Genomic DNA, 21,942 nt, shown 5'->3' on the forward strand with positions numbered 1-21,942 from the left:
GGGTTAGTAAGTTTGAGATCTTTTTGGTCTGCCCATGCATAGCGTGAGACCACCTGCCCCAGGTCCCAGCGCAGCCACTGCCTGCCTACTGTCACCTTGACCCAGGTTCTTCTTTCCCTCAGGCACAGACAGCCTCTGGACCAAGACCATGTGTCCTCATTGGTGGGGCTTGTGTCCCAAATGGGATGTACGCTCAGAGTTGTTGCAAAGAGTAAATGAAGCAATACAAATTGCAAGCTCTTTGAGGGAGAACTGTCCTTTGTCTACCACCATTTCTCCATGCCAGCCTAGAGGTGGAACCTATTTATTGGGTGAGGGAGGGAATAAGGAACCTTATGAGGGGCGTGGCACATAGCAGACCTTGGGAGATGCCTATCACTGCTGTGATTGTTCAGATATGACTTACGGTACTAGTCAGGATGGTGGCTTGGTGCTTTCAGGAACAGGCTTTATCACAGGTGCACGAGAGGCCATCAGTCCCTCTGCCCACTTCCTGGGAGCTCCAGGAGTGAGACATGAGCTCCTGACTTGGAGCTACTACCTCCCCTCTCCATCGATGTGTGGATTGGCCTCTGAGTTTTGTGTACATGGATGAGTTCACTAATTCATTTAACAAATACGTCGGGGCACTTGCCATGTGCCTGGCTCTCTTTTGGGCTCTAAAGAGGCAGCATTTGACAAAGTCCAGTCCCAGGTGTCATGAAGCTTCTGTTAAAATAGGAGGGACAGAGCAGAAAAAATTATGTAATGTGTCAAGTGATGATAAATACTATGAAGGAGAATAAGGCAAAGTAAAGGAAACAGACAGTGAGGAAGGGGTTGCTATCTTACACAGGCTGTCAAGAGAAGCGAAAACCTGTCCACACAAAAACTTGCACAAGAATGTCCAAAGCACCTGATAAAGTGATGTTGGAACAGAGATGTGAAGGATAAAGCTGTGCTTATACCTGAAGGAAGAGAATCTTAGACACAGAGAACATCAGTTGCAAAGACCCTGAGACAGGGGTATGGGCTTTTTGGGGACTAGGTAGGAGGCCAGGGTGCAGAGCAAGTAAGACGGCACTACTGGGAGAGGTCAGAGAGACAGCAGGGAGGCACTGATCTCATAGGTTAATGTAGAAAAATAAGCCATTGGATGGTTTTGAGCAGAGAGGAGATATAGTCCAATTGATGTTTTAAAAGGAGTGGAGAATAGACCATAGAGGAATCAGGGCAGAATCGGGGAGACCAGTTAAGAAGCCAAGCAGACTAGGGCATCACTGAAGGAAATAGCTAGAAAGAATTAGCTTCTCGATGTGTTTTGAAGGAGGAAGCAACAGGATTTGTGGATAGAGTATATGTCATGAGGTGGGGGAAGAGGGAAGAGTCTTTGGCCTGAACAACTGGTAGAATAGTTATGTTTATCAACATTAAGAAGACTGGTGAAAAGCAAGTTTGTTGGGGGAGGGAATCAGTTTAATTTTGGACATGTTAAATCTGAGGCGCCTCTCTCATAGAAATAGAAGTGAGGCAAATGGATGTCAGTCTGTACTAAGGGTACTGGGAGATGTATAGGCTGGAGATGGACATTTGGGAGTGGACATGTAAAGCAGTATGAGATGAGAGATGGCCAATGAAGTGAACGTGGGTTAGAGAAGGGGTCCCAGGACTGAGTGTGGGGACCTATCATTTAGAGGGTAGGGTGGTGAAGGGACAGAGCAGGACCAGTCACTGCAGTAGGAGAAGAACCGAGAAGAGAATGATGTCCCAAGGCCAAGGGAAGAAGGCTCTCCAACAAGGAGGGAACCATCAACCACTTCCAGTGTCAGCAGGCTGCCCAGAGGGATGAGGACCGAAATGTACTCACTGGATTTAGTGACACAGAGGTTGTCGGTGACTTGACAAGACCAATCTTGATAGAATGATCAGCCCTGAGAGTGGGTTCAAGAGAGAGTGGAGGGGAGGAAGAGCAGGCAGTGAGAACAGATAAGTCAAGGGATGTGTTTTGTAAAGAGGAACAGAGAAGGGACAGTAGCTGGAGGGAGATGAGAGGTCAAAGGGCAGGGTTTCCACTGTTGATTTTTTTTGGCTTTATTTTATTTTATTTTTTAGGTGAGAGAAATTATAGCGTGTTTACATACTGGTGGAAATGAAACAAAAGAGAAACAGTGCCAGAGAGGGAAGGCGCCATGATAGCATCAGTGTTCTTGTCTGGGGGACAGAGGACAGGACCCAGTGCCTGGCTGGAGGGCATCGTCTCTGACAGGAGCAGGGCCAGGTCATCCCCCATAGCAAGAAGGCAATGGAGTATGTGTTGCAGAGAAAGGGGCAGGGGGCTTCCTCATACAAGTGTTTTTAATTGACTTGTAACTCACATGTAAAGTATACGATTGAGTGCTTTTGAGTACATACACACAGTTGCACACCCACAACTACTGATTGATTCACAAACCAACAATCACTTGGACCACCACGGATTCCTCAACATTTCCATTGCCTCCCCCTGGAATGCTAACTCCATTAAAGCAGTCATTCCCTGTCCTCCCCTCCCCTTCCCCCAACCCCTGAAACTAGTGATCTACTTTCTGTCTTTACAGATTTGCCCGTTCTGGACATTTCCTATGTATCAACAGCACCATACAGTAAGCGGCCTTTGAGACTGGCCTCTTTCACTCTGTGGACTGTTTTCATGCAGCGTGTATCAGAATCTCATTCCTTTCTATATATGAATAATATTCTGATGTATGGATGCATCACACTTTCTTTATCCACTCATACACTGGTGGGTCTTCGGATTGTTTCCACTTTGGGCCGTCAGGGAATCATGCTGCTTTGGACATTCTTGTGCAAGTTGTCGTGTGGATATGTTTTCACTTCTCTTGGGTCTGCCCCTGGGCACGGAAGGGCTGGGTCAAATGGTAACTCTACGTTCTGCTTTTTGAGGAAACTCAAAACTGTGTTCTGCAGTGGCCCTGCCTGCCTCATACCCCACCCCACCCCCGCCGCAGTGTGTGAGGCTCCTGCTGTCTGTGAGGTGGGTTGATCTGGAAGCTTGTGGAATTTAGCTGGTGATCTCTGTTTCTCACACTCAGCTGGGAGTGGAGGCTGAAGAACGGGAGTTGGTGGGAAGCACTGGCCTCAGGAGTGGGAGAGGACTGGATGAGGATGTGTTCAGGTTTGTTGGGGGTCCTAAGGGCCCCAGAATTTGGGCTGGGACTTTAAGGGGAGCCAGGTGCCTAGCCATGAGCCCTCTCCCCTGAGCTACACGTGGCCACCCAGGGGCAGGTGTGGAGTAAGTGAATCCCCTCCAGGCCTTGTCTCCTGTCTCTGTGGACCTCAGGTGTTCTGCCCCCCACCTCCTCCATTTAAACCTGCACCTCTTCACAGGCTTTGGGGACCCTGCTGTGTTCTTGCTCAAAGACAGGCTGTCAGGGGCGCCTGGGTGGCTCAGTGGGTTAAAGCCTCTGCCTTTGGCTCAGGTCATGATCCCAGAGTCTTGGGATCGAGCCCCACATCAGGCTCTCTGCTCAGAAGGGAGCCTCCTTCCTCCTCTCTCTCTGCCTGCTTCTCTGCCTACGTGTCATCTCTCTCTGTCAAATAAATAAAATCTTTAAATTAAAAAAAAAGACAGGCTGTCACCAGACACCCTGGGGTTCAAACTTACCTCTCTTGCTCTCTAGCAGTATGAAACTGAGCCAGTCACCTGTGGAACATTGCCTCCCCCAACACCCTGAGGACAAAATGGGGTTGTAGGCCAGCGTTTTGTCTCCCTGTTCCTTTCTGTTGCCAGGCCCCTCCCAGGCTACCTCCTCTTTCTGGTGTGTTCCTGGTGACACAGCTGAGATGCCCCCCTGCCCCTGCTACCCTCTCTCCTCTTTTCTACTCTTCCCTCCCCAGGCGTGACATTTGTTTGGGGGTGGGGTGTTCCCAGCTCCTGTGAGAATTCCACAAAGCCATGGACCGTCTCCCTGAAAGAATGTGCACCCACACATGTGAGCTATTCACCAAGTCAGAGAATCTAGGCCCTCATGAAAGTGTATCCCAAGGACTCCTTGAACCATTCCCCCAGCTGCAGGAGGGTGGCCTCAGGAGCAAGTGTCCCCTGGGGCTGGTGGCCAGCACTTCTCCTCAGTCCATCATGAAATCAGCGAGTTGAGGCTGGGGCCACTGCCAGAGAGAAACTTCTCCATCATCAGGGAGCCAGCCACATGCCCCACGACTTAGCTCCCTCCCCCTCAGCGAGTCCCAAGTGGCCTGGCTTTCCACACCCTGCCAGTGCTGTGGAGAAGAAAGTAGCCCTATTTCTGGAAACAGTGCATGGTCAATGGGTCTAGCCCTTCTGCCCAGCACCCAGCCCGTGCCATACACACTCTTACCCGGAAAGGGGAACACAAGAAAAATAGTCGAGTGCCCTCATCACTACCAGTGCTCAGCTAGGTAGCCTATTTTTATTTGAGTCTTCTCCTGGGAAGAGCATCGACTTCCCCACCTGACTCCCCTGTGAAATGGGTACGATCACTCCCACCTCCCACCATGGGTCTGTGGATTAGAGATAGATAGAAAACATGAGGCATGGTCTTTGGAGTCATTTCTATGTCTAGAAATTCTCATCTGTATTGTTTCATATTCCAGAACCCTTACCTCTCCATGTTGGGTGAAGGTCACCTTTTGGTGATTTCCCTTAGAGCTGGCAGGGACTGGTTGAGCACAGCAGCTGCCTTTCCTATAGTGCACACGTGATTTGTCTAGTCATTCTGCAAGTACTTTCTGAACCTGCATTGGGTGCCAAAGCTTTTGAGAGACACAGGGAAATGAAAGCCCAGCTTCCCTCCCATCCCTCCTGTGGAGCTCCACCCTGTGGTGGGGAGCTGAGCCAGGCCTAGGGGCACTGACTCGGAGAAACCCACAGAACTCACAGAACCCAGGACACACACAATAGGAAGGGTTCAAAGACAGAAGTCCGAGGCTGGGGCTCTCAGGAGAGGAGGCAGAGGACAGCCGTGCTGGGGGGAGGCTGGGGCAGCTGGCGAGAGGGCATTCTAGTTGGAGGTCATGGCTTGTGCAAAGGCTTGGAATTGAGACACAGCCTGGCTGGTTGTGGGTGGCCAGACCCACACCCTCTGGTTAAAGATAAAAGCCTGGACGGGCAGGGGCAGCTGGGTCTTAGGGAGGTTGGGTCGGCCTCCTTCCCAGTGTGTGGCCTTGAGGGGATCCCCTTCACTCTCTGGGCCTCAGTTTCCACATTTGTTCTAGGCCACAGAGAGGATCCAGAGGGCATGTATGTCTAAAATCCCAGCACGATGCCTGCTGCCAGTAGGAACATGGTGGGCAGGACCATTTTCAGCCAAAGAGCTCAGACTGCACCCTGGGCTGCTGCCAGTGTCCGAGCCCTGAGCCCATGCCAGGGTGTGGCTCCCTCGGGAAGCCCTGAGGAGGAAGAAGAGGAGGAGGAAGAAAAGAAGGAAGAGGAAGCAGGGTGGGAGAGGAGGAGGGCTCCACCGGGACCCAGGCTGGTGCCCCTTACGTGTTGGCTGCCCACCTGCTGGAGACCTCGTGCCACGCTGGCCTGGGGGGCTGGGCTTCTGAGAGCCACACTATCTAAGAGTAGCCTTGGGGTTTCCACTTAAACCCTCCAGAGGCATACTGCTGGGCCCACAGCCTCTGAGTGGGGACAATGAGGCGGGCCAGACAGGTACACAGCACTGACCCACTGTCTCCAAAATCTGTCTCTCTTCTTCCTCCTTCCATAGCTGGGCTGCCTCTGGCTGCCTCTGCCTCTCTGTGGCTCTCTTCTGTCTTCTCTCACTTGCTCTCTTCCTCACACACACTCACACACACGCTGGCACAGCACCTCTTCTCCCACAGTGACTAATACTTTCTGTCTCCAGAGTCCTCCTACCTTCCTGACATCAGACATGGGAAATGCAGGTGGAATCATAATTTCTTAAAAGCACAGCTGCCCGTTATCTTCGGCCTCCCTGGGAGGCAGAATTGCTGATGAGGGGCTGTGCCCGGGCACTTCCAGGTGTATGTGTGCGGAGGGGAGGGATGAACCCCAAACCAGACGAGGCCCAGCTCAGCCCCACCACATCTGCCCCTCCCAGCTTACACCTGCCCTGCTCGGGTTCCAAGGTTTAGAGTTCCCATGGCACTCTCCACCCTCCTCTCTCCAGTTGACCCCCATTCCCTGTGTCCTGTGCCCTCAGTGTCTCCCCATTCACTGTTCCCTCTGCCTCTCGGGAACACCTGCCTTCGCTGATGCCCTGGTCGCCTCTGCCCCGGTCCCTTTTATGCCAGGACACTAACCCCCCCGAACCCTCAGCTCTTTTCTTCACAGCGTCCAGGCCCTGGCTCATGCTGTTTGTTTGCCTGGAAGCCCTTCCCCAGACCCTGTCTTTTTTATATCAAATACTGTTCTTTCAAGGGCAGGATCAATACCCCCTCTTGGCTAAAACCTTGCATTATCCCTCCAAGCTGAAGGGACCTCCCTGTTTGGCCTAGATTTCCCCATAGTATGTATCACTTTCTGTCCTGTGTGTTATTTTTCTTGACGTACCAGCCCAGCTAGCCTCTCAGTACCTTGATAGGGAGATGCAGCCTAGTCTTTAATCACCCCCAGTACCGAGCAGAGCCCTGAGTAGGCGCTCAGAAGAGGGTTGACAAATGGGTGACTGAACGCCCCTCTCTCGGTCCCACATGCAGGCTGCTCCTGCCCCTGCAAGGTGGGACGGGCCTGGCCGTTACCGCACAACCACGTGCCACCCCTGTCTGTTTTGTTACTAGGAGTATGCTGAGGCTGGCTGGTACAATGAGCTGGAAAGTTCCTTCATTTTCCAGTCTCTGGAGCAGATTGTAGATAGGTAATAAAAAGAGCTTGGTGTCATTCACGGGGGAGATTTGTCTGTTTGATTTCTTGGATAATTATTGGCCTATTCAGGTTTTCTATTATTTTCTTGAGCCAGTTTTGTTTATTTATGTTTTCTAAAATGGTCCGTTTCATCAAGAATTAAAAATTTTTTTGCTATAAAACTGCATATAGTTTTCTCTCCGAATTAAATATATGTCCAGATCTATAGTCATAGGCCTTTTCTCATTCCAAAGGCTTATTAGACTTTCTTCTCTTTTGTTGCTGCTAAGAACTGCTAAAGGCTTTTCTTTTTCTTTTTCTTTTTTTTTTTTTAATTGGTCCTTTCAAAGCGTCAGCTTTTGATCTTTGGATTTCTACTACTTTTTTCTTCCTCTCATTTTCTTAATTTCTACTTTCATTGATGATTTCTTCTTTCCTTGGTTTTATTTCTTTCTTTCCTAGCCCTTGATTTAAATGCCTAGATAATTTTCAGTCTCTCTCGTTTTTGGAAGTGCATTTAAAGCTATAATTTTCCTCTGAGTACCAATTTGGTTTCAAACCAGAGCTTTCATTATTGTTCATTGTCGTTCAGTTCTAAATTGTTTGTCGTTTCTGCTTTGCTGTTTTCTTTAACTAGAGTATTATAGAGCATTATAGCTTTTTAAACTTTCAAGTGGATAGTTTCTTTTATACTCATGTTGCTGTTAATTTCTGACCTTATTGCATAAAAGCAAAACATAGCCCATTTGACCTCTGCTTTCTGGAATTTGTTGAAATTTTTATTTATGACTTAACATGTGGCCAATTTTCATGACGATTTCATGTGTGTTTGAAAATGCTTATTTACTGTTCAAGTGTTCTTTCAGATTAAGGTGTTTTTTTGTTGTTGTTTTGTTTTTTTATAGCTTACTTAAGTAATCTCTACACCCAACATAGGACTTGAACTCACACCCTGAGATTGAGAGTCACATGATCTTCTGACTGAGCCAGCCAGGCTCCCCTCTCAGATTAAGTTTTTAAATTGCTTTATTTAGATCATTATTTTTTTGGGGGGGGTCAATGGTTCTGTCTCTCTCTAACAGAGATCTTTTCAAGTTCTTTTACAATGGTTATGGGATTGTCTATACCTACTGGGTTTAGAAATCAAGTTTTTATACATGTATGTTTTAGGCTATATTCTTATATACTTAAGATTCATGACTTCGGCACTTCTTGATGCTTGTCCTTTGTCCCATTGTAAATACATTGGTTTGTCCTGTTCAATGCATTGGCCTTGAATCCTGTTTTGTGGATGCGTGTGGCTAACATATCCTTTTATACCCTTTCTCTTTTTATTCTTTCTGTGTCATTTTGCTTTGTATATTTCTATCGTAGTAGCAGACAAGTGGATTTTGTATTGAGTGTCTGCTTTAATGGGTGGATTTAACCCATTTGTGTTTAACTGTTGTTAGTTATAGCTAGAGTTACATCTGCCATCTTCTTCCATGTCTCCTTTCTTAGCTTTCTTATTTTTGTGTAGTTTGTTTTTGCCTTTTGTTGAATTTTTCCCATTTATTTTGTTCTGGGTTTTTTTTCCCCCTTCTGATGACTAGGAAATTTTGAGCTTTGTTTCTAGTGGTTATTCTATACACTACATGTGTTTATGTGTGTATGATTCTATTTTTTCTACCAACATCTGGATGTAATTATTATCTTCGCCTCTTCCCAAACGAGGCAAGAAATTTAGTAGTAACTTACTTTCCTCCATCCCCTACCCTCACATATGGATCATCATAGATTTTAGTTCTAAACTGTCATTCATTTTCTTCAAATTGTGTAACAAAATTTATTTAAACTTAACTCTTATGTTTGGCTGTGTTCTTTGTTTATCATTGTTTATAATACCACTCATTTTTTTTTCTTTCATGGATCTATTTTTCACTGTGCTGAAGTCTTTCCTCCAAGAATTCTTTTCAAAAGCATGGATAATATTATTTTTAAGGCAATCAATGTATGAAATAACCATTTTTCCTTTCCCCACGGTCTGTTTTGACTTTCAGCTTCCTATTGAGTTGGGTTTTTTTAATCCTGGATGAACATATTTTCACACATCCTAGATCTCTAGCTTGTGTTTTGGGCAATGCACACCTTCAGAATCCATGAATCCATTAGTTACTTATCACCTGAATGTTTTCTGCTGTTCTACTCACCTTCCCATCCCTTCAGCCAAATCTGTGACATTTTCATCTGTTTTGCTGGTGGGATTTATTTAGTTGCCCTTGGTCCCTATCCAACATGACACCAACTTTTGCCAATGACCTTCAGCTGTCTATACTATTCTTCACAATATGTACTTGTCTCCACCAGAAATTATATTACCCATTCTTTTGTTCTTCAGTCTCCCTACTAGATTATGAGGCCCATGAGAGGAAGGATTTTGCCTCGTTCACTCTAGATCTGTAGTGCCCAGAACACTGCCTGGCACAGAGTAGGCTCTCACATATTTCTTCAGTGAATGAATGAATGAATGAATGAATGAATGAACAAAATTGGGTAGACTGTTTGCATTCATTTATTCATTCAGCTACTATTTGAGTTCTTTTGTGCCAGCTTCCAAGCAGACCAGGTCCCTGCCTCTGGAAGTGACAGTCCAAATGGGAGCTTCTTAAATGGGCAGGAAGGACAGTGTGCCATAAAGGGTCTGTACAGGGGTGAGGAGAGTCCCCCCCAGGAGCCCAGGCAGCAGAATGCAATGAATCAGCTGGCCAAGGCAAGGGGAGCAGGACAGGATGGGTGGTTGGGGGATGACCCAGAGCTGGAGAGAGCACCCCAGGTGAGGAGAACAGGCTCGCACCAGATCCTCTTCTAGGGCTTCTTTGTGTCAGGCACTGTTCTAAGGGTCTTAGTATTTTTTAAAACTATTTTATTTATTTATTTGACAGAGAGAGAGAGAGAGCGCACGCCAGCAAGGGGTGCAGCAGGCAGAGGGAATGGGAGAAGCAGGCCCCCTACCGAGAAAGAAGCCCAATGCAGGGCTTAATCCCAGGACCCGGGGATCTTGGCCTGAGCTGAAGACAGGTGCTTAATGATGAGCCACCCAGGCATCCTGGGTCTTAGTATTTTAACTCAAAACAGACCTTAGGATCCCCGTTCATAGAAACAAAAGCACAGAGAAGTGAGCTTGCCCGGGATCATACTTTAGGAATGGAGAACCAGACTCAACCCAGAATCTGGCTACAAAATCCGTAGCCATCTGCTCCACTGCCTCCAAGGAGAAGGAAAATGGGTCTGTCAGGGAGTAGAGTGAGCTAGGAAATGGGGAAGGCCAGATGGTGAGCAGGGGGTTGCAGGAGGCTGAGGGCTTTAGCGCCTCAGGATGTCAAGCATGTGGGTCTCAAAGGAGCTCACCCAGTGACTGTGACCACTCTGAAACAGCCTGTGGGGAGGATCTTATCTCAACGGGGAAGGAAGCTGAAGAGGAGAGGGCTTCAGGAGTCTGAGGGGAGGAGGGAGGGAGAGGGGGATGGATGGGTTGGGAAGACTGCCTTTGCTGAGACGGTTCCTCCCACCTTCTCCCCAGCCATTCCTGCTTCCTATCGCAGCGCCCCTTCCCACCAACCTGTGACAGCCCCATCCTAGGGCCAAGTGATCCTGGCTCTCAGAGGCCTCTCCTTCCCCGTAGCCTGCCTGCTGTCTGTCCACACAGGCTCTGAAGACCCTACTTGACCAGCCTTTTTGGGGCCTCCCCAATGCATGTCCTGGGGCTCTCCTCCCTAAAGGGAGCAAGGTAGAGGCATTGTTTCCATCTTATAAAAGAGGAAAGGGGGCTCAGAAAGTCAGACAACTTCCCCAGGCATCAGTCTGTAAGGACTGCGACAGGGAGCCAAGCCCAGGTATGGGGACCCCTCCTCCCCACCCAGGGATTTTGTAGCAGAGCTGATCACTGGTTTTATGAGGCTTTTCTGTAGACAGACAGTTAAGTCCCGGGGGGCAAGTAGGTTGGAATGGGCAGGTCCACAGTCTGTTAGGGCCTCACTGGGTCCCTTACACTTTAGCTCGGGAAAGCCGTGCAGCCTCTTGTGGGGGCAGCTTGACTGAGGCACCCTGGGAACAGCCCAGCAGCATGGGGGACTGCAGGCCATGGGAGCTCTACCGGGGATGGTGACACCCCTGAGTGGACTCTTCCCACCCCAGTTCTGGACACAGCTGGGCAGGAGGAGTTCAGCGCCATGAGGGAGCAGTATATGCGCACGGGGGATGGCTTCCTCATCGTCTTCTCAGTCACGGACAAGGCCAGCTTCGAGCACGTGGACCGCTTCCACCAACTCATCCTGCGCGTCAAGGACAGGTGAGAGCCACTGGACCAGGACCTCCTGGCCCCTGCCTCAAAGCTGTCTGTCTGTCTGCCTGCTTGTGTCTCAGAGTCTCAGGTGTAAGCTGAGACACAGAAGGGCAGAGCTGAGCCCACACATTGGTACCCCCAACTCCTACCCCGGTTCTTTCCATGGGGCCAGACTGCTTCCAGGCCCTGAAGTTAGCCCCTCCCATGTCTCCTGAACAGTCCCCACTGATGGCTCCAGTTTAAGCAAATGTTACCAGGTTCGAAGAAAAAGTGAATTTCCTCTTCAGTATGCATTATAAGTGGTTACATTACATTTGACTGTGAGATATACAAGCCCCTAATTAAAGGCTCATTTTTTCCCTTAGTATTACATGGAGTAATTAAATAATTTGTAGTTTCTTAAAGCCTAACTGGTCTTTTCAGTTAATTGGCTCTTAAAGAGGCAACATAGGAGAGTAAAAGGACAAATTAAAAAGAAAGCAGCAAGCTTTGAGCAAATCTCAGTAAATTCAGAAAAATCTAGGTAACACCTATTCCAATGGCAAAGTGTTAATAATTTTACCAGGTAAGGGGATACACACTCACATGTACTCATATGCATAAAACTCAGACCCACAAATGTAAGTTAAGCGCCTATCTATAGGAATTTCAAAAGAAGAAACATAAATGACTCTGAAGTAGGAAAATATTCAACGTTTTGGCTAACCAAAGTGCAAGGGAAAATAATAAAGTATTATTTTTCACCTGTTAAATTATGACTTTTTTAGATAAAAATCCCCATTGATGTTAAAGATGCTATAAGACTGGTCTTTCCTTCACCTTCAGACAGCAATATGGCTATACACACCAGTGGGAATCTCTAAGGCAGGCGTGCCTCGGGAATCCCATCCCTCCTCTCCTGGGAGCCATCCCGATTTTGCAGCTGCTATTTTCTGAGTGCCAGCTGTATACCAGATACCGGCCCTGGTGCTCTTCCCCAGCCACTGCTGAAGGGGCAGGAGCCCTGCACGGCTGGCTGGTGCATCAGGATGACCAGGAGATGGGAGGGAGGAGGTCTGGGAAGCCAGCTCCTGGCCCAGCAGCCCCTCGGGAGCCCTCTCCGATGCTGCCCAGCCAGGGGTTGCCCCAGGAGGGGGGCAGGGACCCCTTTGTTCTCTTTGCAGTAAGCCCAAGATCCAGCAGTCTGGGCGGGGGGGAGGGACTCATGAGTCAGCCCCAGGCACACTGGGGAGGCTGCGTGGGCTGCTGTTATGCCCGAGGTGTGGCTGTGTTGCCTTCAGCAGGTGTGGAGGCAGTGAAATTTCATGAGCTGCTGTTCCTTTATTCCCCAGAGAGTCCTTTCCGATGATCCTCGTGGCCAACAAGGTCGATCTGATGCATTTGAGGAAGATCACCAGGGAGCAAGGAAAAGAAATGGCGACCAAACACAATGTAGGTGGCGTGCATGCATGCGCGTGTGTATGTGAGTATATATGTGCGGGGTGGTCAGGGATGTACAGGAGTCCATGCCCATCACTCCTGCAGGACCTTGGGCCTCCTGGGTAATGGGTTAGATTCCACAGAGAGGCCTGGCAGGCCATATGTGACAAGGGCAATGTTGGGAAACAAAACAGCAGGTCCGAGAGAAAGCACCCTCTTCTCAGTCATGAGGAGCTCTGGTGGGGAGACCAGGTCCCTTCACTGTGGCCTGGGAGCTGTGGCATTCAGGCCACTTCCTGCCACCAGCACAGAAGATTCATCTCTGGCCTGTGCTGGGGGCTGGCTTATGAGCACTCTCTGAGCCCGCTGCCTGATTCTGCTCTAATCATCAGGCCAGCTGCAGCTGGCGAGCCCTGTTCTGTGCCAGGCCTTGTGCCGGGATGCACTCACTCCTCACCAGCCCATGCTGAGCTAGGTATCGTGACAGCCATCTTACAGGTGGTCAGACTGAGGATTGCCCAGGCCACACCATGAATATCAATAGACATCTTTGTTTTCTTTTTTTCAGTTCATTGAGATGCCCCTTTGCCCTCTGGGTCTGCCGGGTTGGGTCACTGGGCTTCTTCCTACCCCTCCCCCGCACAGACACAGCCCAGGCCCCTGGCCTCCTGGGTCAGTTATGTAGAAGTCCACTCTGCCTGCTGGGAGCTCTGATGCAAGGTTGCCCCTTCCCTTTGCCTGGTGGGTCCAGCTCTGTGAGTAGAGCAAGGGCACTCAGTGCAAATCACTTGTTTGTCTCTGCCTTCTGCTTCATTCACGTGTTCACAGAACTATCCTAGGCCCTGGGATATAAAACCCCTGGCTTTATGGTACTTACTTCTAGTGACAGGAGACAGATAATAAAAAAGCAAATTACAGTGTAATGTGTACTGTGGAAAACAGGAAATCAGGGAAAGGGGGCAGGAATGTGAGGTGGAGGAAGATGCTTTTCCAAACAGGGCAGTCAGGGAAAGCCTTGTGAGGGAGGGTGCATTTCAGCAAGGACTTACAGGAGCTGAGGAAGCCAGGCTGATCGCTGGGGAAAGAAGGTTCCAGCTGAGGGAGTAATCAGTGCAAAGGCCCTCAGGTGGGAGATTGAGGCTTGATGGGCGAGGAGGCCAGCCCGAGCAGGAGTGGGAGGGGTGGGCTGTAGGAGGCCAGTTCAGAGAAGGGCTTCAAGGCTTTATAGGCTTCTCCTCAGAGGGAGAGGGGAAAGCACTGCAGGGCTTTGAGTGAGGAGTGACGATGAGGTCTTGGCTCGTGGCTGCACAGCTTCTCGCTTGTGGCCATGCTGAGATGGGCCCTTAGAGGCCAGTTGTGGGAGCAGGGAAACCAGCTAGGGTCTGCTCGGTAACAGCCTGGCCCAGGGGGGTGCCGGTGAAGGTGGCAAGGAGGTGGTTGGATTCTGGACGTGTTTCTAAGAAAGCCAATAGGACATGTGCACAGATTGGATGTGGAATGAGAGAGGAAGAGGGAATGGCAGGTGACTCTGTGGTTTGGGTGTGAGCAACTTTCAGGAGACCAGAGTGTCGGTAACCAGGCAGGAGAGATGATAGGAGGAGGTATGTGCGAGACAGGAGCTTGGCTGCAGATCCGTAGAGTTTGAGGGGCTGAGCAGATAATCAGATGGAAATGCCAAGATGGCAGCCAGATACGGCACCTGGGGGAGTATTGGCCATCAGCAGCATGTCGATGGCCTTTGAAGCCATACACGCCAAGGAAGCCAGTGTACATAAGGCAGGGGTCCCAGAACTGGCTGCGACACTTCACCTAGTGATGCAGAGAGGTGAGGAGGGAGCCACAAAAGGGCTTGAGCTGTGGGTGACACATGAGGGCCAGAGTGGGGCATCATGGGTGCCAAGTGAAAACTTGCCTCAAGGAGGAGGGAATGGACCGGGCTGCCCCACAGCCCCCAGAGGAGAGCTAGAGACTCCCCGCTGGCTTCTGAGTAGAAACAGGCTGAGGGGCTCTGTTCCCCAGGCTCAGACTCCCTCAGGCCTCTCTCAGACACATGCGCACCCTCCCAAGCCACGGGGTGCGGGGTTCAGAGCAGAGGCTGCCCTCCTGCCCTGCAGCCTGGGGCTCCCGCAGCAAATGCCACTGCCTCGTTCATCATTTGACCGAGCAACTCTGAGCTACTATCACAACATGCTATTCATAAGGCAAGTTCCTCTTTCGCTGCCAAGGCAGGCACCCCACCTGGTGCCAGAAGGTGGCCTTTCCTAGCCCTGTGGTGGAGTCAGACCATGCTACCATTTAGTGCAGCGTTCCTTTTAATTCAACTCTCCTTGCTACTGAAACCCTAGAATTCTAAGAACACAGATAACGCACGCCAGCATTTCTTCAGTGGTAGAGGCAGGACCCCCAGAAAGAAGGTAGAAGGTGCCCCGGGCTCCGGAGGACACTACTACTCCTATACTTCTGAGTGGTATGTGAGACGGCCGGCAGCGGTGGTCTGAGTCCTCTGGAACCCTGCACCTGCTGTCCTGACAGGATCCCAGCCCAAGAAGGGGCTCCAGGTGGGTCCCAGCCCCAGCTACAGGCACCTTCCTGCCTCCTCCCTGTGTGTGCAACAGGAAGCATGTTGCCCGGCCTCATGGGACTCTGGCTCCTAGGGCCCAGCAGGGATGCCCCCCACCATGACTGGGAGGGGCCCTGAAGCTTCCCCCAGCATCCCAAGCAGTCCGTGGGTGGCCAGGCAGGAAGTGTGACATGCACCTGCTTCAAACCTTGATTCCTTGTCAGCTGCAGTGTGGTTTTGGGCAAGTACGTCTCCAGTCTGAGCTCTCAGTGTCCCCCGCCACACAGTGGAGATACATGCTTACCCCCAAGGGTGGAGGTGGGGATTAACTGAGCTCAGGGATGTTGAGACCTGGCAGGTAAAGGGCCCAGATTCCTTTCTGTCAAACAGCCAACAGTGGAGGACAGTTTCCTTGCAGTGTCATCAGAGGCTCAGAGATTGATTGGATGACTATTTTAAGAGTCTGAGCCATGCTTCGCAGGCTCTGCCCCTTGCATCCAGGCCAGCCATGAGACCTCCGCTTGAAGCCACGGTAATGTGTGAAGGTACTTTAGGATGTGTTCTGGGCAGTCGTTTATAACATCCTCCTCTAGAATAACAGCTCGCCTTGTCACCCCACCCCCACTGCCCATGCATTTGAACCACTGAATATTTTTATTTTCTTCACTGGGCTTTTCTTTTTTGAAAGTGTTATAATGAAATGCCTTAATTTTGTACCCAGGAAAAAGTTATGAAATACCCTCGAGTTCTTCACCCTGACCACAGTCGTCCTCCCCTCTCTGGCCTGGGGAACCTGTATATTTTGCACAAACCCCACACTCTCTCCACTCGAGGGGGAGTGGGCACAAAGCCTTCCTGCCTGTGTGGGGTCCATGATACAGGAGAAGGGGTGTGCACAGGACGGCATCCTGACCTCATGCAATCTTTGTTCTCCGCCCCGTGCTGGCCTGAGACTTGGGGTGACACGGCCCTCAACACCTGTCCTGCGGGGCCTCTCAGCCACATCTGCCTGTGAGCTGCCACCTTTCAGTGAGGTGATCATTCCACAGTACCAAATGTGCAGACACAAGCTCTCTGTACACATGGCTGAGCTCCTGGACTCGTAGACACAGACCAATTAAGAGCTGAGCCCAGCAAGCCTGTTAGGGATGAGGAGGCACAGAGCAGCTAGGGGTTACTGAGGCACAGTGTCCTGCCTGTGGCCCAGCCTCGCCTCAGCCTCTCCTGCCAGAGTCCCCTCTGGAGGGTCCAGGAAGAGGCAGAAGTCCCGTCACGGTGGAGAAACAGGCCTCAGAATGATAAAAGAATAGCATCAGACCCTATTTTGGTTTGATAAATGAAACAGTCTTTAGTCTTCAAGCATATAAAAAGATCTCTTTTTTTCTATTTTTAGAGGGCTATTAAAGATCTCTCTGACGAGAGAATAAGAGGGAATTTAAGAAGCTGTCAATAACATTTTCCACCCTTAAGGAATAAGACGCCACCAGAGGCTTAAGGTTGTTGGCACTGGGGTTCTGTGGGGGTCTCTGAGAGCAGGGGGTCCCTCGGGACCTCTGAGAATTTGCAGTTTTAGGGAACAGGGCTTTGTGGATCTCAGTGCTACTTTTACCAAGTTGAGCGTTGCCTTCCAGATTCCATACATAGAAACCAGTGCCAAGGACCCACCTCTCAACGTGGACAAAGCCTTCCATGACCTGGTCAGGGTAATTAGGTGAGTGCTGCACGCATCCCCAGAAGCAGGCTCTCTGCAGCAAGATGGGCACTGGAAGGGCTGGAGGGACATGACTGCTTCTTCCAAGGCCCAGGCCATGCGGTTCTGGGCCTGCTTGGGATTTCTTATCCCTCCATCCATTTCTTTTCCTCACCCTTCCCACCTTCCTTCACACATACCCCCTCACATCTCCTACCTCTGGGTGAAGGGGAGCATAAGGGTGCCTTCCTGCCTGGGGTACCAGCTTAGCTTCCTCTCCAGCCTCCCCTCGGCTCTGCAGCTCGGGCTCCCTCCGCCTGCCTTCGGTGTTCTCCCAACACAACACCTGTCAACAGCGTAGAAGTAAATCCCTGTCCTCTCCCCTGGCTGGAGGTCGGAGCGCCATGTGACAGTGCACCGGAGCCATCACCACTGTATTGCACATGCCTCTGCTTCCAGACTGCACACTCTGCCGGGCTCCAGGGGTGGCCAGAAACCCTCACCAGCAGTCTTGCATGCATTTCTTTACAGTCAGGGTCCCAGCTCTAACCACCTCGTGCTTAGAGGGCTGCCACAGCCTCCTGGCTGCTCCCTCACTCCAAGGTTTGGGACATGCGGAACAGCCCAACCTGCGGTCCTCAAATATCCGGCATTTAGCGTGAAGCTGTGTGTGGTGAGCCCCATGGCTGTCGGTTAGCTGTGGACTCAGGGGCATGACTCTGACAGAGCGTATTTCCCCTGTGGCTTTCCGGTGCCCCCAGGATACATACACACACACACACAGCCCTTTCCTCCCCATTCCCCTGGGTGCGCTGTGCTAGCACAGCCCTCACTTCACGCTTGCACTCATGGAAAGATTTTCTTGTAGGCATCTTGCCTCCAGCTGGGACACGTGGTCCTGCAGGGAACTGGTGTATCTTGGTTATGGACCTGTAGTTCTGGGGCAGGTTTTATACACAGGAATAGCTAACAGAAAACATGCAAAAAGCTTTTGGACTCAACAAACTTATCATTTTATTTAAAATATGAGACATAAAAATAGAGGCCAGTACTGAATAACACATAACATAGCTGAAGATTTAAGTAACTGCAGCCACAACGTGACGTGAGGAATTCTCACCCGTGGGGCCACAGGCTTTGCCCTGCCCTCCCTGCCTTCCCACTTTCTGTGCCCCAGAGACACCGTCCAGGCCAGGCCCTCCCCCAGCGTCCAGAACAGGCCTGCTGCCTGCACCCCTGGGGCCCAGGAGGAGAGGGGCCGAGAGAAGCAAAGCCTGTTCTGACTGTTTTTCTGCTTTTCACTGTCTCAAAAGGCAACAGATTCCGGAAAAGAGTCAGAAGAAGAAGAAGAAAACCAAATGGCGGGGAGATCGGGCCACTGGCACCCACAAACTGCAGTGTGTGATATTGTGACGGGCCTGAGGCCCTGGCCGCGGTGACCGTGACCTGGCCGGCCTCTGGGGCCTTCCACTGCCTAACCGCACTGAAAACCATTTCTAACCACGACCCTTGGCCCGAGGACCTGGCACAGGAAGGGAGAAAGGGCAGGGAGGAGCTCGGCTCTGGCTTTGCCCGAAGGGCACAGGCTTTCCTGAGTCTCACAAGAGACAGGGAAGCAGCCTCCAAGCCCCGTGCGTTGATTCAACCTGGTTCCTCCCTGTCTCTTGGTGGCTGTGTTGTTCCTTTGAAGTACACAGTATTGGTGTGATGTGGAAGTGTGTCCACGGACAGAGTACTGAACAAGCCATGATCCACCCCTACCCCGCTGCCCCCAGCCCAGTGTCCGAGCTTGGGGGGCTTTTGTAGTTTTTTAAATTATTTTAGTGATTATTATTTTATTAAAGGGGTTTGTGCCCACAGATGGGCGGAGTTTCTGGTCTTCAGCAGGCCTCTCTGAGAACACGTCTGGAATAATGTTGTTTGTGACTGAGTTTTCCCGGAGTGCCAAAACTCAGCTCAACATGCAAGGGGAGGGACTGAGAGCATGGAGGTGAGTGGGGACAGTGGCCCAAGGCCTCAGAGGAACATCCCACTCCCAGCCTCCAAGCACAGAAGAGAGGTGCGGTCACCCAGAGGGTTTTGCTGTGCCTAAGGGTGCAGGTATTAGGAAATGAAATTTTATTTTGCTTAGCAGAGAGGCTGGCATGAGCATGTCCTTTTTTGGAGGGGTTTTCATGATCCTGGACGTGTATAAGTTAAGTTAGCTGATTGGCCATGCAGAAGCGTCTTTTGGCTTTCCAGACTGTGTGGATTGAGTTCTGTGCCCTGAGAGCCCTCCTGGATCTGTCTCTTCCTGCTCTCCCACTACCTGTGCTGCCTCATGCCTCTTGGACACAAACACATGGACGTGGGCACGTATGTCTCAGCATGTCCCAGTAAGCTAATGTGAACGCCATCCAGAAAGCTCTAGTTCATGCTGAATCTTAACCAAAAACGATCTAACACTGTTGTTACTAGAACACAACCAAGACAAGAAGCCATTTTCCCTTGACTCCACTGACAACCACTTCTTAAAGCCCAGTAAATAAGCAAACCCCGCTAAGCATTTGCAAACTTAGGATTCACTTGCCTTTCTGGCACACACTTTTCTTCACCTCTTGGATCTTCACTGTAACATAATTAAAGGAGAAAGAAAGGGTGGGGTGATGACATGACCCCATACACCTGCTTCTATAAGGGGACACTCCCCCAACTTCCTGACAATGCCACTTCCCTCTCAGGTGCTGCCGCCGTGATCCAGACTGGATTTTCCCAGTCAGAGGGTGGAGGGGCAGCAGCGACCACAAAGCTCCCCATCCCTGACAGAAGATCAGAATATGAGGTAGCTTGCCTCATGACCCCATTTTTCATTTACAAATCAGGTCACGAGGCAAACTAGAGCATCCCTAGCAGGTGGCCTGGCTGCTCTTTGGAGAGAAAAGCCCTGAGAAGGTGAGCACCTCCCTGGACATGGAGACACCTTGCATCATTTCTGGTTTTGAAAGCATGCTGCGTTCCTAACTCAGCAAGATCACCAGCACCAGGGGGCCCAGCCAAAGAGCATTGAATGAAATCATTGGGACCTCAGTTAATTGGAAATTCGAACTCCTTTATTTGTCTCAATGGTCTTCTCACCCCCCGCCCCCCTCCCCGACCCTGAACGGAAAGATAACAACATTCCAGATTAGGCACTTCAGAGTGTCCCAAGATCCTATAATGCTAATGGGCATTTTAAACACAGGCCAAGGTTCTTTCCAACCCTTCTGCTCCTCTGAGCTGAGTCCGCAACAGACCCATGTGCAAAGGAGAGGAGGACACGGCAGCAAGACAGGCGGAACGAAGTACTGAGGGAGATGCTCTGCAACGGAGGAGTGGTGGGTGGGAAGGGAAGCCATGCACACAGGACAGCAGCCGCCGCTGGAAAGCTTCTTCTGGGCATGGACCATCGCCAGCAGGTCCCTGCCCCCTGCCCTGTGCAGAGACTGCAGCTCCTTGGTAACCCTGAGTGGGGAGTCCTGTTGGAAGATCAGCCGCCCTAGAATGAAGCCCCTAGCCATGAAGGTAACCAGACACATGAGTTCATATGCTACTGGTCCCTCCCCCAACAGGGGCCGTGCTTCTGCCCACCCCCGCCTCATCTTCCAGGACACCTGTCCTGCAGTCAGCCTGAAGGTCAGCTCCACAGTGCTTGAGGAACAAACTGGTGAAGGGAAGGCCTGCTGCTGCGGAGTCAAGGTTAGGCATTATGTTCTGTGACCTCGTGTTCCCCAGAGATGAGACAGAAAAATAACACTTTTCGAAGACAGTTCTTTGTGTTTAAGGGAACTGTGGGCCCTTGGAGGAGTGGGGGCTTCCAGATAGGCCAGAATGGAGTGTACCCTGGGGCATCCCCAGTACAGTAGCTTCTCCGTGGTCCTGTGAGAGGGTCATTTGGAACACCAGTTGGCCACGCCACTCCATGACTGGGGAGTCCAATGGGACTTAGGTCTTTGGTGACCTTTTGGTATTTCCACTGGTTTTGCAGACCACCTCAATAGTGCTACCTTCACATCCCCTAGAACATGCCCTTCTTGAAACCCCCTCACCCCATGCCTTTGCCACTGTGTGCTCTCAATTTTTCTCCTAAAATTTTGACACCCCCAATTAGAGGGCTACTTTTCTATCCAACAGGTAATCTTAGCCATCTTCCCCACCCCTCCAGCCTGGGGCTCTGGCCACTGACTTCTCCTATACTTGGCCACAGAGGGGTCCCTTGGATGGTCTCTCTTAGGACTTTGACCCCACCTTGTGTTGTTTGCTGTGGAGAATGCCTCGTGGCCTAGTGTGGCCAATCTCACCTCGCCAGGAGACATGACCCACTAACACATGGCAGCTCTGACCCAAAGGCCACATGTGACAGTAATCTGGAGCCACAGACAGGTTCCCTCCATTAGCAGCCCATTGGGTTAGAAATTCCATGTTGGGTTTACATAGAATGAAAGATACTTGAATTGTTGAGCGCCCGTGAGCGCCCAGCCTCTGCTACCCAGTATTAACAGATGGCCATCGCTGTGAAATGGGAGTGATGCCTGAGGGTCTCAATGATGCTTGAGCCTTTTATGTAACTTTTTATTAAGTCTTTGTGTATCTCAACTCATTAATAAAGAAAAGAAGAACACTTGGCTTATTTCCTCTTATTCAGATACTCCCAAAGTGTTGCTGAGAACGTAAGTTGTCCATGTCTGGCCCAGAGCAAACTAAAGTAGGGAGGAGAGTGCTGGGGACCATGAGAAGTGTCTCCTTCCTACCTGGAGCCAGAGGATGAGGGCAAGTGAGCACATAGCCTCCTGATGTCTGAAGCCCTGGATTCAAGTTCTGCCACCAAGCTTTCCGTGCCTTTGAGCAACTTCCCTGCTTCGGTCTCCTGCAGTGCTGCCCAAGGACAGGATAATAGTGTGTACTTCCTAAACAGCCTGAGGACTGAGGCTAAGTGGTGGTATGGATCTCAGAAGTGGCGCTCTTTGTAGAGGACACTGGGCTATCTGACACTGTTGCTTTCCGTGGAAAGAAATTGCCCCCTGCCCCCATCCACAAGATCACAGTCTTTTGTGCAGTGTGGTTTCATTTCCCTGTTAATTGAAGCTGGTGGGTACTTGGCCAAGTTGAGT

General features: G+C 50.5%; 1 protein-coding gene across 2 annotated transcripts in view; it reads left to right on the top strand.

The window, feature by feature from the left end:
* The window catches only part of MRAS (muscle RAS oncogene homolog), a 61,790-nt gene extending 40,338 nt beyond the window's left edge, over positions 1-21,452 (top strand). For both annotated transcript variants that reach the window (XM_032334228.1, XM_032334221.1), the window contains exons 3-6: positions 11,000-11,153; positions 12,479-12,578; positions 16,758-16,837; positions 18,130-21,452. In XM_032334228.1, the coding sequence (XP_032190119.1) occupies positions 11,000-11,153; positions 12,479-12,578; positions 16,758-16,837; positions 18,130-18,229 (434 nt within the window). In that variant the 3' untranslated portion in view covers positions 18,230-21,452. The remainder of the gene's footprint in view (positions 1-10,999; positions 11,154-12,478; positions 12,579-16,757; positions 16,838-18,129) is intronic.
* Positions 21,453-21,942: the final 490 nt, after the last annotated feature.

This window comes from Mustela erminea, chromosome 1, assembly GCF_009829155.1.
Source record: "Mustela erminea isolate mMusErm1 chromosome 1, mMusErm1.Pri, whole genome shotgun sequence".
Lineage (NCBI taxonomy): Eukaryota > Metazoa > Chordata > Mammalia > Carnivora > Mustelidae > Mustela > Mustela erminea.